At 33.4% G+C, this 17391-nt stretch overlaps 1 protein-coding gene across 3 annotated transcripts in view; it reads left to right on the top strand.

The window, feature by feature from the left end:
* The first annotated feature begins 7314 nt into the window (after nt 1-7314).
* LOC139527219 (atrial natriuretic peptide receptor 1-like) overlaps nt 7315-17391 on the top strand; it is a 38411-nt gene continuing 28334 nt past the window's right edge. The window contains exons 1-3 of one of the 3 annotated variants that reach the window (XM_071322546.1): nt 7315-8713; nt 9608-9787; nt 15033-15194. In XM_071322546.1, coding sequence (XP_071178647.1) covers nt 8440-8713; nt 9608-9787; nt 15033-15194 — 616 coding nt within the window. In that variant the 5' untranslated portion in view covers nt 7315-8439. Of the gene's footprint in view, nt 8714-9607; nt 9788-15032; nt 15195-17132; nt 17241-17391 lie in introns of those variants that run through there. The other 2 variants (XM_071322547.1, XM_071322548.1) reach the window with 2 other exon arrangements.

Raw genomic sequence — 17391 nt, forward strand, 5'->3', positions numbered from 1 at the left:
AATACGGAGAATAAGCTACATTCCGTGCATTTTTCAACAACATTATTCGTTTCTTCATATTCTTCTTTATATGACTTATATGAACACAGAAAAACATCAACCGGTTGATGATTACTTTCTAGTGCATGCCTGGTTTAACATTATTGTTATAATAAAAACATTTTTATCGGCTTTTAAGTCTTCTTTCTTGTAATGGTGGCCACCGAAAAAATGATAGGAGTTTATATTTGTAAACGGTTGTGTTGAACTTTATTTGCAAAGGATTTTGCGAAAAATTGACTTTCGAGATTTGGTTTTTTAAGTCTAACTGGGAATATAATTTGAAACAGCTTTTATGTAGAACAATTTGAGAGATATGCAGAAAAAATAAAAAAAACTTATTAAAGTTTTGATATAAGGGGGAGGACAATTCAGACAACCATTGCATGTTCAGTAGTTGACATTTGTTGCTGTTGTTCATGTATACGTGTTTCTCGTTTTTTATATAGATAAGACCGTTGGTTTTTCCCGTTTGAATGGTTTAACACTAGTCATTTTTGGGGCCCTTTATAGCTTGCTTTCGATGTGAACCAAGACTCCCTACTCTGATCTATAATGGTTTTTCTTTCACAAATTGTGAATTGGATGGAGTATTGTCTTATTTGGCACTCGTACCACATCTTCTTATATCTAATAAAGATTATTATTTCTATTTCGACACAAACAAGCAACAGTTTTACCCAAAACTCTTGATATTTTAGTGCGTATGTTGTTTTTGTAACCTGGTAACATAATAAAAGGAAATATGTAATACAAATTTTAGTTGTAACGAAAAATATATATAATAACACATGATTGATATTCAAATAAAAAATAATCCCAATACTACCGAAATTAAAATTTTGAATATGATCTTCGGTTTTTTTTTTAGTTTGTTTTTTTGCACGGTTTGTATGTTTTGTTTTATCTATTTCGTTTTATTTAGACTGAAGTTGGACTGTTATTCACTATTACCGCGACTATAAAACAACTTTCAATAAATGCTGAGCAGTTTTATATGATCTCCGGAATAGATCAAAGGGACCAGTAGACACCCCAATATGTTTTAATTCATTCTCAAGATTTGTGACTGTCCGTTATTATTTTTATGAAACTTTAATTTCGATCCTCAAATGTTGCAAGTCTGACAAAGATTAAGAAAATTGTTAATATAAAATTTGTAGGTTAAAAAGGATAAAATTCAGTTTTATATGAAAATTAAACAGTTTGACAAATTAAATCCAAAGTTACATGATTCAATTATTATTAGTATCCTTTAACATAGAAAAGAATGTATCGAAAAGAATGTTCTTTATAAACGGAATCTTAAGGGGTAAATTCAGTAAAAAATCTCCCATTGACTTTAATGCTAATCTATGTGTGGAAATAAATTCATACCTGATTTACCTTTAGAAATTAAAAACTTTCATATATCATTCATGAAAGTACAAATGTAGCCCTATCTTTTGCAACAATGAAAACATAGGGTCATGCAGCATTTTTGGGCATGCACATGGCCTTGTTTACAAACAATTTAGATTCGCACTGAATTTCTATACTGACCCCCATTACTTTTCAACCCTGTAGGGCGAAAAAACAGTACATTCAGCATTTATTTTTTATTTTTTTTCAACTCTAGTTTTGATCCATGTACCATAAAATATTTATTACAAACATTATCTACCAATCAGAAGAGCACATGACTTCACTTTTAGACAGAAAGCTCTCCCCCAAATGGGCGGTCCCCTCCCCCAAATGGGCGGTCCCTGATGAAGTATATTTATTTACTGAATTTACCCCTATAGAACAATTAAAAAAAAATAGCGACAATAATAACGTTGTCACTAATTGGTTACTTGGTAACTATTATCACATGTATCATCTTGTTTTATATCCGCACAACTGCACTGGCTCTGTTTTCTTTATGTGGTAGGCTCGTGATTGACCAAACGTTCTAAGGGGAAATCCATTAACAGGCAAAGAGCTTTATATAACCACAAAACGCTAAAAGAGCAGTCCTACTGCGTCGGGTCAAATTATACAGAACCTAAAATGCGAAATAACAACTTCCATTTAACAAATTACTTTATTCATAAATGTAAAGTTTCTATCATAATGTATCATTTCAAATGAGCAATTATTAAAATTATAAAAATGTGTGTTTATTTGTTTAATGTAATCCCGGATCCCGCTTACTGTTTTGTCAGATTCCCGTATCCCGCTTACACTATGTATGTAAGCAATTCTCATTTTTTGTAATTTCCCGTGTCCCGCTAGACTTCATTTCCCGTTTTCACGGCACAATAATTTGACTTTCACGTGTCACGCTTACAAAAAATCGGAAATCTCGCGTCACGCTTAGACCCCAATCAGACCCACTTCATGGTTTTTCCCACTCTGTCATTCGTCTATATATATATATATATATATATATAACACTGCTGGTGATCCGATGGATACATCTGTTGTAGAGTTGTCACTGGCTCAGACGTACGCATACTTATAAATATAATTATTTTCTGTGACTGTATCTTACATTAATTTGTAGGATCCTTTACTATAGATAATTTAGCTGATCTGTAAAAATAACAACTCCATGACTTATATATCATGTACTGTAGTACGACGCTAGATTAAAACTGACGTAGAAAGGTAACACCCTGCCACCGAAAGCTTCATTTTAATGAAGGCCAGGTGGTTGTGTGGTCTAGCGGGACGGCTACATTGCAGGCGATTTGGTGTAACGATATCTTAGTAGCATGGGTTCGAATCCCAGCGAGGGAAGAACAAAAAATTTGCGAAAGCAAATTTACAGATCTAACATTGTTGGGTTGATGTTAAGACGAGTTGTATATAAAAAAAAATAACATCAGTCCAAGATGATATCCTGCATGTTTATTATTTTAATATAAGTTTTAATCTAGCGTCAAATATATATATATGATTTGTATGCGATTGTTATAAAAATAAAACCTAGTCAGTTAGCATTGCCAATGAATAAATGTTAACGCAAAGTTTTGAATAATACATAATTCTAGTAATACCATGTCAATGTTATAGCAGAGATTTCTGATGATTTATAATTTTCAATAAACACACGTTTTTTAACAGATCTAAAGCACACGTTGTGTCATACTGCGGTGGCATGGCCGGTTAACTATATATGAATGTAGAAGTGACCACTTCCATTTTAAAACAACATATAAACTGAATCATAAATATAAAAATACGATAAAATGTATAAATGTTTAAATCAAAATTATGCACATGTATGTGACCGTTTGTGCTTATTTGGTTCATCTTTAATATCCTGTATATGTAGAGTTGTGCATTGGGATTTGTGTATGTGTCATTGTTTGGTTCTTTTTCTTTTTTGTTCATGGTTTTGTCTGTCCGTCGCCTATGAATTTGATTGCACTTGTCAGAAAAATAAAATTACTAGTCATTGATGGTCACTGAATAAAATGTAAATGCAAAGTTTTGAATAATACGTAATTCGTATTACGATCTAAATAGTAATCCCATTACAATATTATGGCTGCGATTTTTGGTGATTTATAATTTTCCATAAACAAACGTATTAAACAGATCTAAATCACACTCTGATGAAACGAGCCAACACAAAACATATTTTATCTTAATACCTTTTCCTTTATTTCACACAATAGCACTTCTGTCTTTGCTATCAAAAACTTAAAAAATCTGAACCAACCTTGCTTTTCTTTCAATTTTCACCCAAACACGTTTTATTTAATAAATTGTTTTAAATTGTCTTAAATCAGAGTTTATATAATTAATTGAATTTAAATCATTGAATGATATCAGTTTGTCGTTATCAGACTTAGTATCAATCCTAAAGATTTCAATTTAATCCAAATACAAGCACTTGACGAATTGTTCCCCTTATCAAAACAGTTACACAATCTATTATAGCATTCTTCTGTTGTCAGTATAGAAGTCCTTTATAACTTTCTTCATTTAGAGGGTCTGAAGGGAGTTATTCAAACATTTTATAAAATAGGACTGAGTTATTAATTTAGTCCCAAATGGGTGGTGTGTAAGACCGTACATAGTTCGGCGTGAGCCAAGGCTCCGTGTTGAAGGCCGTACCTTGACCTATGGTTTACTTTTACAAATTGTTACTTGGATGGAGCACATCTTCCTATATCTATAGATGTGTTTTGCAAAACACATCGAGTTAAATTGTCTAAAATATTAAACGTTTGCAAGTTAATCTACTATCGAGCATTAGGCAAACAAAATTACGTGTATTCAGAGTTCAATGCAGAAAAAAACCACCAAAGAACCATTGAATACTCGCCTAAAACTGCCTGCAATGAACGATCGATTTAACGCCCCCCCCCTTTCCCCCCAGAAAAAAACCCAAACAACAACATACATATAAAACAAAACAATCATGAAGGCCAATGGTGCTCTAATAAAGAATTGGTGTGAATTATTAAATTACGAGTGAATTACTGAATGTGACTTGATACTTCTATATATATACATGTATCTATATATGTATGAAAGACAGGGAACAACTGGGTTATAATTAAATCCACATTATATATAAATGAATACCTGTAAAGTGAAGTGCTAGTGAAGGTGAATAGTTGAAGCTGTTATAGCATTATCCTGAAATTATTTCTTATGAAACACTGAAAGTCAACAACGTAGTTTTAATTGACTATTTAGTATATAAATATAGAAAATGTAAACAATGAAAACTATTCTCTAGACAAAATCGTTTCTTCGCACTTTTATCAATCCAGTTGAAATCGCATGGAGATATATATGAGTTTTGCAGCTCATCGTGCAGTCCAAATGACCTTAATTCAAACAACTATGGACCAACGTACGACCTTCAACAATGAACAAAATCCTAAGCGTTTAGTTAGGTATGAAAGTAATCGACATGAAAATATGTGAAACAACTCAAATGAGAAAACCAACGCCCTAGTGTTTTACAAAACCGTGAGTATAAGCGCAATATAACAAACAGCAACCGATGACAACCACTGAATTACAAGCTTCAACATTGGGAGAGATTCCTACTGTTTATAGCGGTTTCACGCATGTGCATCTTTGTGAGCGCACAGCTCACTCTCTCTCTCTAGAAAAAGAATAGCTCCATTCCAGTACGACACAAGAACTAACTGTAAATATTAGTGGGAAATGGCTTGGCCCTCTGGATTGGCATGAAGCATACAAAACAAACATAAAGTAACATTAAAAGACACACAGTACCATTTAAAGATCGAGTACTCACAGCTTGTGAAAGCAAGTTCAGAGAAAATTAAAACTAACTAATTAAATCATGTTCCTCAACTCCAAAGTATCAGTCAGTACACTTCAAGCAAATTTAGTATATGTTGTAATAAACAGTCTGAGAAAAGCATGACATTGTGCAGTGTCAAAATAAAAGTACAAAGAATCAACAAGATGTAGGACCATAATTCTAGAAACTGCATAGCAACATACAAATAACTATGTTTTACTTCATCCAACACAATATCAAGGTCAGTACTGACAAACACAATATAAAGGTCAGTACCGACAAACACAATATCAAGGTCAGTACTGACAAACACAATATCAAGGTCAGTACCGACAAACACAATATCAAGGTCAGTACCGACTAACACAATATCAAGGTCAGTACCGACACACACAATATCAAGGTCAGTACCGACACACACAATATCAAGGTCAGTACCGACACACACAATATCAAGGTCAGTACCGACACACACAATATCAAGGTCAGTACCGACACACACAATATCAAGGTCAGTACCGACAAACACAATATCAAGGTCTGTACCGATTAACAAAATATCAAGGTCAGTACCGACAAACACAATATCAAGGTCAGTACCGACAAACACAATATCAAGGTCAGTACCGACTAACACAATATCAAGGTCAGTACCGACAAACACAATATCAAGGTCAGTACCGATTAACACAATATCAAGGTCAGTACCGACTAACACAATATCAAGGTCAGTACCGACTAACACAATATCAAGATCAGTACCAATTAACACAATATCAAGGTCAGTACCGACACACACAATATCAAGGTCAGTACCGACACACACAATATCAAGATCAGTACCGACACACACAATATCAAGGTCAGTACCGACACACACAATATCAAGGTCAGTACCGACACACACAATATCAATGTCAGTACCGACACACACAATATCAAGGTCAGTACCGACACACACAATATCAAGGTCAGTACCGACAAACACAATATCAAGGTCAGTAACGACTAATACAATATCAAGGTCAGTACCGACTAACACAATATCAAGGTCAGTACCGACTACCACAATATCAAGGTCAGTACCGACAAACACAATATCAAGGTCAGTACCGACTAATACAATATCAAGGTCAGTACCGACAAACACAATATCAAAGTCAGTACCGACAAACACAATATCAAGGTCAGTAACGACAAACACAATATCAAGGTCAGTACCGACAAACACAATATCAAGGTCAGTACCGACAAACACAATATCAAGGTCAATACCGACAAACACAATATCAAGGTCAGTACCGACAATATCAAGGTCAGTACCGACAAACACAATATCAAGGTCAGTACCGACAAACACAATATCAAGGTCAGTACCGACAAACACAATATCAGGGTCATTACCGACAAACACAACATTAAAAGATCTTAGGTATACACGCTGTTTAAGCAGACGGTAGACATTATTTGATTTCTATGTTCCACAGTTAAAATATTCTAAATAAGTGAGTGCTTAAATTGTTGCCAGGTTATACCATAACCTTTACTGAACAGTTTTCAAAAGTGAACGGATTGAACTCTGATAGTCTGATTGTATCTGGATATATAAGGAAACTTTTAGAATTATCATTTTTGATTATTTTTGTTTTAAAAAAAGATACAGGGGAAAGTTTCCAAACATCCGCATTATATGAGATCTATGTTTTACAAGTTTACTATTGGACCTTGTGTCAAGTTAAATATTCATTGAAACTATGATAATAAATGGTAACAGTTGAATATTAAGAATGAGTATCCAGACTGGAAATATCACTACCCGTTGTAATAAAAATCTTTAATTTCGATATTTTAACTTCTAGAGCCTTAAGTACGGATCCATATAAACAACGAGATCTATTCTAACCTTTTTGACCATGATAATTCATTTAAAAGTTAAATAGTTTAATCAATAATAAATAAAAATGTTACACAGAAGTTCGATAAGTTAACAGTATCATTGACATTATAATAATTTAATTACCGCACATTTATTTTATTTAAATGTCCTACTTCTTCGAACGAGAAAGTGAAAGATAGAATAACAAGATTCGCTATTTCTTATTTAGTATAATAATATATCTACATGTTTACGTATTTAAAATGGATGATAATTGTTGGATTAAGAACAAAATCGATGATGTGTTTTATCTACGTTGCTAAGAAATAGCATATTTATTCTTAAAAAGATATTTTTGCACATCGCTGAAATACTGCGATGGGATCGAAGTTCAGCTAAATCTACACCAAAGAAACGTACTTGTTTATTAATATACAAAAGTGTCGTTGTTAATTTTTGTATTTTTAAAATGAGGACAGAGGCTTTTAAAAGTGTTGCGATAAATATTTAACAATACTGTTGTTGTGGTCATTGGAATGTTCCATATTTATATAAAACTGGTCAACGAGATAGGACTACAGGTACACCAAACTTATTAAAACACGAGAAGTGACAAGAGAACTGATAATAGAACCACGACTGACTTTTGTTAAGACAAAAATGTTATCAAATATTAAAGGAAAACATGCAATACCTTTGTTGATTTGAGTAAACAATTGGGCATTGTTTATCGTTAAGTATCCTTATACGTAGCCAATTTTGGTAATCATAGATTAAATTTAACACGCGAGAAGATGTAGTGCGTTCAGATTGACATTACTGGTATCCTGCTCAGCATGGATTCCAGGTTATGATGTAAAAGCCAACATGACTTGACGTGGAATCAGTGTAAATAAAAAGAGATATAAAAGATTATCTACTTTACCCGTGGAATACACAAATTTATTTTAAATTGACTGACTCTGGAATTTTTGCGATTTGGTTTATCCTTTATAGTGTCAATGGAATGTAATAAAGAAGTAGAGAGAAGTTAGATTATCTTATGTTAACCATTTAAAACAAGTTGTTTGCAATTGAAGTTACCGTAGCAGACGTTTTTACAAATATTGCAATTGAAACAAAAGTCTCGGTAATCTTGTGAATACTTGTGAAAATATTTTGCTAGAGGGAAATACCGCTGATTTATAAAGTTTTATGCCTTTATTTAGAACCATCACGAAATAATCATTGTGTCACTGATTGCACATTTTAGTGGATATTAGCAATGAACTTATCGCTAAAAAACTTTTATTATGTTTTGTGTCTCATATCCATTACACGTGGATTTAAAATAGGATTTCTTATTCCCAAAAATTCGACAAATATCAGTCTTCCAAGTTTTAAAACTTCAGGAAAAGCTTTCTTGTTAGCTGTATCTCAAACCAGTGCGAGCTATGAATGGCGAGACAGCCGATGTAATGATGCCGAGGCACTGAATCAGTTCATCAATCTCAATACAAGTCATGTGGACATTATTGTGGGACCCGTATGTCAAGGCGGTAAGTACATATTAGTAGTGAATTCAGGGGGAGGGGGCAGGGTCCGAGGGTTGGGACCCCCCTTTTTTTTTACGATTAATGCATTTTGATGGGACATATATGATATAGTTGGAATCCCCCTTACCCTGGGTTGGTAACCCCTTTTAAAAATGGCTGGATCCGTCCCTGCATATTACAGGAATATCGTTTGTGGGGGTGGTGGGAATGGGGAGGGGCAATATTCTAAGGTGGAGGAGACAGGCTTATGCAAGTAAACAACTGTAGTAATCATTGGGGTTTTGATATATTACATTTTCTAATGTTTATAATTATGCAATGCAAATATCAGTTTCATAGAGAACATGTTATGTAATTCATCTTTTACAAATAAATCCAATTGCGATCATTCACAACGGATGATGAGACAAAATATATGTTATGATCTTGTATATGTTTTGATGTCGAAAGCCCAAACAACTTTTACACCATTTAACTGAGAGAGAAAAAAAAATCCAAGTGCACAGTATACTAGTTGGAACACTTGTCTCTATAATACATTTTGTTTTAACAGTTATGGTAGCTAAATTCAGTTAATGATTGACCAACCTTTTTGATAAAATAATTGGTTAATCGGTTGTTATTTTCAATTACAGTGACAAATATTTCAAACATAATCAGGACGATTACAATTGAACAATAAGATAAACAGGGATCGAATTAACTAAAAGTGAGTTGTATGAGAAAGAAATGTAAAAATGTAAAAAAAAATGAATTGCCACTGGAAAGAGACGATATTTTGGATGCGGTAATAATTTTGCATTTCTTAAGCATAGTTTATTTTATAACAAACTTTAAAACTCCGATCAGATTACATAGTTGATATATTTTCGTCATATATATTTTTTTGTATTTTAGCGATCACTTTTGTGGAAAAAATGGCTACTCTGTGGAACATCCCATTTTTAACATGGACCCCAACAGATGAAGCTCTTCATACAGCATCTAAGACCTCGTTAATCAGTACATTTGGTACTTATCAGGACCTAACCAAAGTACTGGTCACTGTTCTAAAGTACCATCGGTGGAACAATATAGGTCAGTTAATAAAATAAGCAAAACAACTTACTGAAATCAAAGAAAACACTTTTGGATTGACTACAGTGCTTGCCACATAAAATTTCACCTTAAAAGTACATCCTTTATAATTATTTGAAAGTAATGCAATACTCTTTTTTTTATTATTCAAAACAGATTATAATTCATAAATTTACTTCCTTAATTACAGACAATCACGGTCAAATGTATTTGAACGGGCGTTGGTTCTGATGTAGAAATTCATTGTGTTGTCGCCGACAAAGCGCAATTTTTTTTTATAATATTATTTAATATTGGCTTATTTAATTGTTGTCTTCTATTCTTAAAGAAATCGTCATTACATTAACTTAATGTAATGACGATTACTTACATTGTAAGAATAGAAAATAACGTAGGGCGCGCAGTGGACTCAAAAATGAACGTTAACGGCGATGTTAACGATACTTATAAAGAAGGATATTGTCCATAATTTGTGCTTAATATTTTCTGACAGATAAGTTGAGAATTCAAATTCAGAAATCGTTGGTTGTTAAAACTTTCTAAAATTTCAGTTTGCTTTCTGTTTCTAAAATTAAACATGTAAAAAAAAACTCAGTGAAGGAGCTTAATCAAAGCAATTCAGTTGAATTATTACTTTAATCCGTAAATGATTTCATCATTTATTGACAATCTTTTCAATATTCCTTTTTTTTATTATCTGTCCTTGCCAAGGAGATGTATAATTACAATGACACTAATCACTAAACATCAATCATAGTTTATTGTTACTATTGCTAATTGTTGGTTTTGTAAAGTTCCTCAATTTTATTGTCACATAATCTTAATTCTTTGTTATATAATTATGTTTCTTTATATAGTTGACTTGAACATAAGTCTTTACGATTTGACGCCATCCGTTATTTGAAATCCATACTGAAACTCATTGTTTTTAATCGCGCTACCAGTCTTAACGTTGGTTCCGCCAGTGGGTTGTTTTATACAGGAAGATAACCAGCCATCGGTCGGTTTTTAATTCAACTAAGGAAAAAAAAAACAGATTTTCCAAAATAAATCATGTAAGAACTATGTAAGCAAGTACTGCAGCAAAAAACAATGTCAGCTGCTGGTCTCATACACGATCAAACAGTCATATAAAAAGTAAGAAAGCAAAGCCCATATCCCACAGTCAGCTATATATATAAGAGGACCGGAAATGACAAATGTAGAACAATTCAAACGAGAAAACCAACGCTCTAATTTATGTTTAAAATAATGAACGAATTACATATATGTAACACATCAACAAACGACAACCACTGAGTAACAGGCTCCTTACTTGTTACAAGCACATGCAGAATATGGCGGGGTTAAGTTTAACCCTGTATTAAGCGAAAGCCCAACCCTCCACTAATTTGGGACAGTGGTGTAATGGTACAACAAACTATAAACGAAGCTGACAAGGCTAACCCATTAGATGGTTGCAAATGGTTGCAAATAGAAATACAACTAAGAAAAAACTAAGTGGGCTCGGACAGGTACTTGTAAAGCATAACAACAACAACAAAACACTAGGTACAGATCTGGGAGTACTCACAGATACCGACATCTACAACAACAACAACAACAACAACAACAATACTTTATTTTAAGAGGGTTACACAGTTAGCTATATAACTAATCTTCCCTGAGGCCCTCATCATGAGAAATCAAACAAAATGCAAACATATACATTGCATACATTAGTATAAAAAGTCAAGTATGATAATAATGTTTAATACAACTTGATAAAATGTGATGAAAAAAATAAACATGATGACATGATCAGTTTTTAATATTATTGATATAGCTAGGTTGATTTCAATAAATGATCTGTTATTTTGTATTTGAAAGAATTTACATTTGTAATATTTCTTAACGGTATTGGCAAATTATTCCACAAGAATGGTCCAGAATACATAAAAGATTTTGTGAACAATTCTGTTTTTGGTTTAGGGAGTATGAGGTTTCCTTGAACAGCATTTCTCAAGGGGTATGGATTTCTGTCTGAAACATAATGAAACTTGTTAGTAAGATATGATGGGGCATCATTTTTAATGCACTTAAATGTCATCACTAACTTATGATATTTTATTCTCTGTTCAACTGTCATCCAGTTTAAATGTTTGAATAAGGGTGCAGAAGGAGCGAATGGGTCTGTTTCTAGTATTAATCTAGCAGCCCTCTTTTGTAATTTTAATATCCTTTTTAAACCCTCACTGCTACAACTACTCCACACTATACAACAATAATCAATTAGTGGCAGGATATAACCATTATAGAATAATTTTCTGCAGTCTAGATTTAGAAATTTTTTAATCTTTAATAGTAGATATAGTCTAGATGATATTTTTGAGCAGATCACATCAATTTGGTTTGTCCATGTGAGGGAAGGGTCAATTTTAATGCCTAAAAGACTTTCACATGTGGAAGATTGTATCACTTGATTGTTAATAGTTAAACACCTCTCATTGTAATGTGGCATTGCTCTTTGCTTCGTTCCAATAATCATATATTTTGTTTTATTTTTATTGATGAACATATTGTTATCATTGCACCATTCCTCTACACCATGTAAATCTTCTTGTACCTTTGACTGTAGAGTTTGATAACAATTACCAGAAAGATGTAAAGTTGAATCATCGGCATATAAATCAGTGCAACAATTTTGCATATAAATAGGAAGGTCGTTTGTGTATAATATAAACAGAAGGGGGCCTAATATGGAGCCTTGGGGAACACCATACTTGATATAAAGTTTTTCAGAATGAGCATTACCAATTTGTACTTGTTGAGTTCTTTCATTCAAATATGATTTAAAAAAAGAAACAGCAGTATTATCAAATCCATAAATTTCAAGTTTTTTACAGAGAATGTCATGATCTACTACATCAAAAGCTTTCTTAAAATCCAACAGGACTGCTAAGTTGATATTACCATCATTCATATCCTGTATCCATTTATCTATGATATTGATAAGGGCAGTTTGGCAAGAGTGTTCTTGTCGAAACCCAGACTGTGCTGGGTGTAAAAGATCTAACCTTTTTAGGTAGTCATACACTTCATCTAGTTTAAAGCCAATAACAATTAATAAAAATACCATGCATTTAATATAAAAAAGATGTTATATGAGTGCATGCCAATGAGAGACCAAATGACACAGATATTTAAAACAACTACAGGTCACTGTATTGTCTTCAACAACGAGCAAAGGTCATACCGGTACCGCATAATTATTAAGACTATTTTTGGGGCAGCAGTCTTTTTGCGCCAATTACTGTTATTCAAGGGTATCATTTGCGCCAATTTGTTTTCTTCCAACGTATATCAATTGCGCCAATATTCGGAACTCATTTGCGCCAATTTACCTTTACACATATTCTGCATAGTACAACATGTTACTGATTAATATGTATATTTCTTATTTTTGGCTTTAAAGTATCACATGTGCGGGGCTATTTCAAGAGGAGAATATCTTGAAATGCTCATGTACAGAGAGAGAAGAACACTTTGTCTTTGTATTGTTTTACATTATCATTTGAGGCCTTTATAGCTGACTTTGAGGTATGGGCTTTGCTCATTGTTGAAGATCGTAAGGTTACCTATAGTTGTTAATTTCTGTGTCATTTTGGTCTCTTGTGTAGAGTTGTCTCATTAGCAATCATACCATATCTTCTTTTTTTTAAATATGTTATGCATGCCATCCTTTAATGTTTGTAAAGTTGGACAATACAACGAAGCAACAAGCTACTATACATAAATTAAATTGCGTAGCACGGACATGTTTCAGAAAATAAAACATTTTTCGTGTAAACTACCGCTCCCAAGCCCGGCAAAAGTAGGAGGGAAGCCATTTTCTTTCAAATGGTGCAATCGTTTGTTTTTATTTGTGGCGCAAATGATACTATGTAATTTTAAAACAGGTGGCGCAAACGTCGCATTGAAGAAAAAGTAGTGGCGCAAAAGGACACATATTTTGGCGCAAACGGATGTCTCCAACTTTCTTTTTTTTTTTAAATAATTGGCGCAATTGTATACTTTAATTTTGGCGCTTAAGACTGTCAATATTTTTAAAAGTAGTGGCGTAAATATAACATTGAGGCAAATGAGATGTCGCGATAAATGACGTATTTTCTGTGGCGCAAACGGATTCTTCCAGAAATATTAGACTCACTAATGTAGTCATAAAACGTGAATCTTAAAATATATACATTATTTTTCGGTGTTGTATTTTTTTTTTTTACATTTTCAGTATGTTAGAATTTGATAATATATTTTAAAGTTTGTGTTTGATAAAAATAGGACTATTCTAAATTTTATTTCTAACCTTAGGTTCAAAATTTTAAAAGTTGGAGGTCTTCCAAAAAACTACACTGCTTATCCCCAACATTTATCAATTTCAGTCATTTAAAAATTAAACACTGTCAATCAAACATGGCTATGACTTTGAAACTGATCAGTATGAAATTGATTAGGTGATAAAATGTAAATATACAGTATGTCACAATTGTTTTGATATTGATAATGAAAATCAAACATTTCTTGTCTTTTTCAAGTATCTTTGTGAATCCGCTGATAGTAAGACGTAAAGGTAACCAGAGAAAAATAAATTAGTTACCAAGTTTATGGAGTACGGATAGTTAGATTATAATATAACTTTCTTGACGCATTAAATCTGTGTGTATTTCTTTGGTAGAAGACATTTCTTTTGAAAGTTCTTTAATAGTTTTGTTTTAATAAATGTATATCAGCTATAGGAGAAGTGAGAGGGGGCACCAATGTGATAGCAAGCCAGTGACACAAATGAGCAAATGAATTTTATGTGACAATATGCATGAAGTCTCAAAAATAGACAAATGTCAAGCTCCGTCTTTATGTTCTATGCAATGTGGCTAGCTCTTTGCTTAGTCTTAAAAAAAAGTTATGAATAAATTAAAAAGAAATTTTTAACATAAAATTCATCAACATAAAATTATAAACAAAAACAAAACAATAAGCATTGAGATATAAGACTGTTAATGGATTTTTTTTAATGTTTAATTAATTGTTAAAATCTTGTAATAAGCGGCGAAAGTTGTACCCTTTTCCGCAGTTGAACTCAAGCCTGTTAACCTTATAGGTGTCTATATAATATTTTTAACAGCAGTCAGTGTTAATCCATCAACTATTCTTTTCATATTTTTCTGTATACAGCCCAACAATTTTTAAAATAGATTTTTACTTTTTGTAGGAATCATAAGTAGCTCCGATGAGATTAGACAAACTTTCTCCAGAGTGATGAATTCAACCTTTCCAAGGTCCAGTATTAACATTAGACGTGAAAAAGTTATTTCAAGTTTCACAAGAGGAGAAATTGAGAGTGCCATCTACGACTTAAAAGGCCACATAAGAGGTATAACCAGAGACATGCATATAATAAATTTATAGTCTCAGACTCCAAGACACACTCGCCGGCATGGATAAAATTCCGGATTTGTTTCACCGTTCTGATTTTGCATTTATAAAAGATATTTCCGGTTTGTATGTTTCGTGTTAGAATATTAAAGTATGCTCTTCTTTCGTTAATCAGCAACGGAAAAATACCATCACGCTGATGCTGTGTCATCAAGTGTAGGTGCTGTACAATTTGTGATCAACAAAACCGAAAAGTAAATAAATATATACAAGTTTAAAATTGTGGTCTGTGCAGGATAAAAACAAGGATGATCTTTACAGCATCACTGTGACTCTGGTCTCAGGATGGAAGTGTGACCAGAGGTTTTCCTTGAAAGAGTCCGAGTCGGTGTCAGTTGCAATGTTTCCTGGTAGATGGTTCCAGTCTCGGATTGTTCGTGGGTAGAAGTTGTACTCGTATTCAGAGGTGTTGCATTGTGGCTGCATGATGCTGACTGTGTGACTATGACGTGTTTTCCTGTTGTTGATGAGGTAGTATTGGGGAATTTCAGTGGCTACTTGGTGGTACAGTATTTTCTGAAATAATATTAATCGATTTGCTGTTCTTCTCGTTTCAAGGGTAGGCCAATTTAAAGATTGTAGAATTGCGGTCATAGAGCCGGGTTGGTAATTGTAGTTCTTGGTTACAAATCTTGCCGCCCTGTGTTGTACCATTTCTATACGTTTTATGTCCTTCTTCCAATGGGGGTCCCATACTGAACTGCTGTATTCCAGGTGTGGTCTTACCAGAGCAATATAAGCGTGTTGTTTAATTTCTTGAGGGCATCTATATAAATTTCTTCTTACAAAATTCAGTTGTTGTGAAGCTTTGTTAACTTTTGAGGTTATGTGATGGTTCCAATTGAGCTTGCTGTCCAGCTCCACCCCTAGGTATGGGTTATGTTCTTTAAGTTCCAATTTTGTAGAATGTAAGAAGTATGGTCTTATAATTCTATTACGGATGTTATGCGATGTCTGTAAAACGTAGCATTTCTTTGGATTGAATGACATTTTCCAATCGATAGACCATTTTTCTAGTTCAGTTAAGTCTTTCTGTAATATTTCTGTATCATTATGAGTTTTGATGTCTCTGTAAAGTAGGCAATCATCTGCAAAGAGTCTTATGCTGGTGCCAGTTGTTAAATTATCCCCAATGTCATTGATGTATAGGAGAAATAGAAGTGGGCCAAGTACGGTTCCTTGAGGGACTCCGGATCTTACGGTAGCTGGTTGTGATTTAAAGCCATCTAGGAGTACTGTCTGTTTTCTATTTTGGAGCCAGTTATCTATCCAGTTTACTGTGTACTTATCAATACCCTTTTTCCTAAGTTTGTGTACAAGATGGCGATGTGGCACGGTATCGAAGGCCTTACTGAAGTCCAGTATCAGTATATCTGCCTGGCTTTTGTTATCTCTTATTCTAGCTAGATCTTCTGTGGTGTTTATGAGCTGTTGTTCACACGAGTGTTTTTTCCTGAATCCATACTGGTATGATGACAGGAGATTATTGTTGTCCAGGTAGTTCATAATACTACTAAAGATTATGTGTTCCATAATTTTGCAAGGGACAGATGTAAGGGAGACAGGACGATAATTTGCTGGATCTGTTTTATCGCCCTTTTTAAAGATCGGGATGACATTACCGATGAGCCAGTCTGATGGTACTGTTCCTAATTTGATAGATTTATTAAATATAACCTCCAAGTACGGTGCTATTTGTTCTGCTGTCTCTTTCAGGACTCTGCAAGGTATCAGATCTGGTCCTGTTGCTTTGTTAGGATTTATATTTTTCAACTGTTTGTTAATTCCAGGTATCGATATGTATATTGGTTTCATGTGTACTATAGGTCTTGGTAATTTTGGTAGCCTAAATTCAACATCTGTATAGAATCGTATATATGCTGATTTGATAAAATCAATACAATATGTATGCAGTGGCATAGAAGAGGACTTAAAAGTAAATGGTGTTCAACTTCTGACAGTGACAAGCAACACACAAAAATGCGTATAGATCTACATCTTATTTATTTATACTAGTAGTTGATTTCCAGTACAGGAAGGAGGCCCCTCATGGGGGGGGGGGGGGTGCTAGTAATCACATAATCACCATTTTTTTGCCAATATAATCACATAATCATTAAATATTTGCTTATCTT

The sequence above is a fragment of the Mytilus edulis genome, chromosome 6 (genome assembly GCF_963676685.1).
Source record: "Mytilus edulis chromosome 6, xbMytEdul2.2, whole genome shotgun sequence".
Lineage (NCBI taxonomy): Eukaryota > Metazoa > Mollusca > Bivalvia > Mytilida > Mytilidae > Mytilus > Mytilus edulis.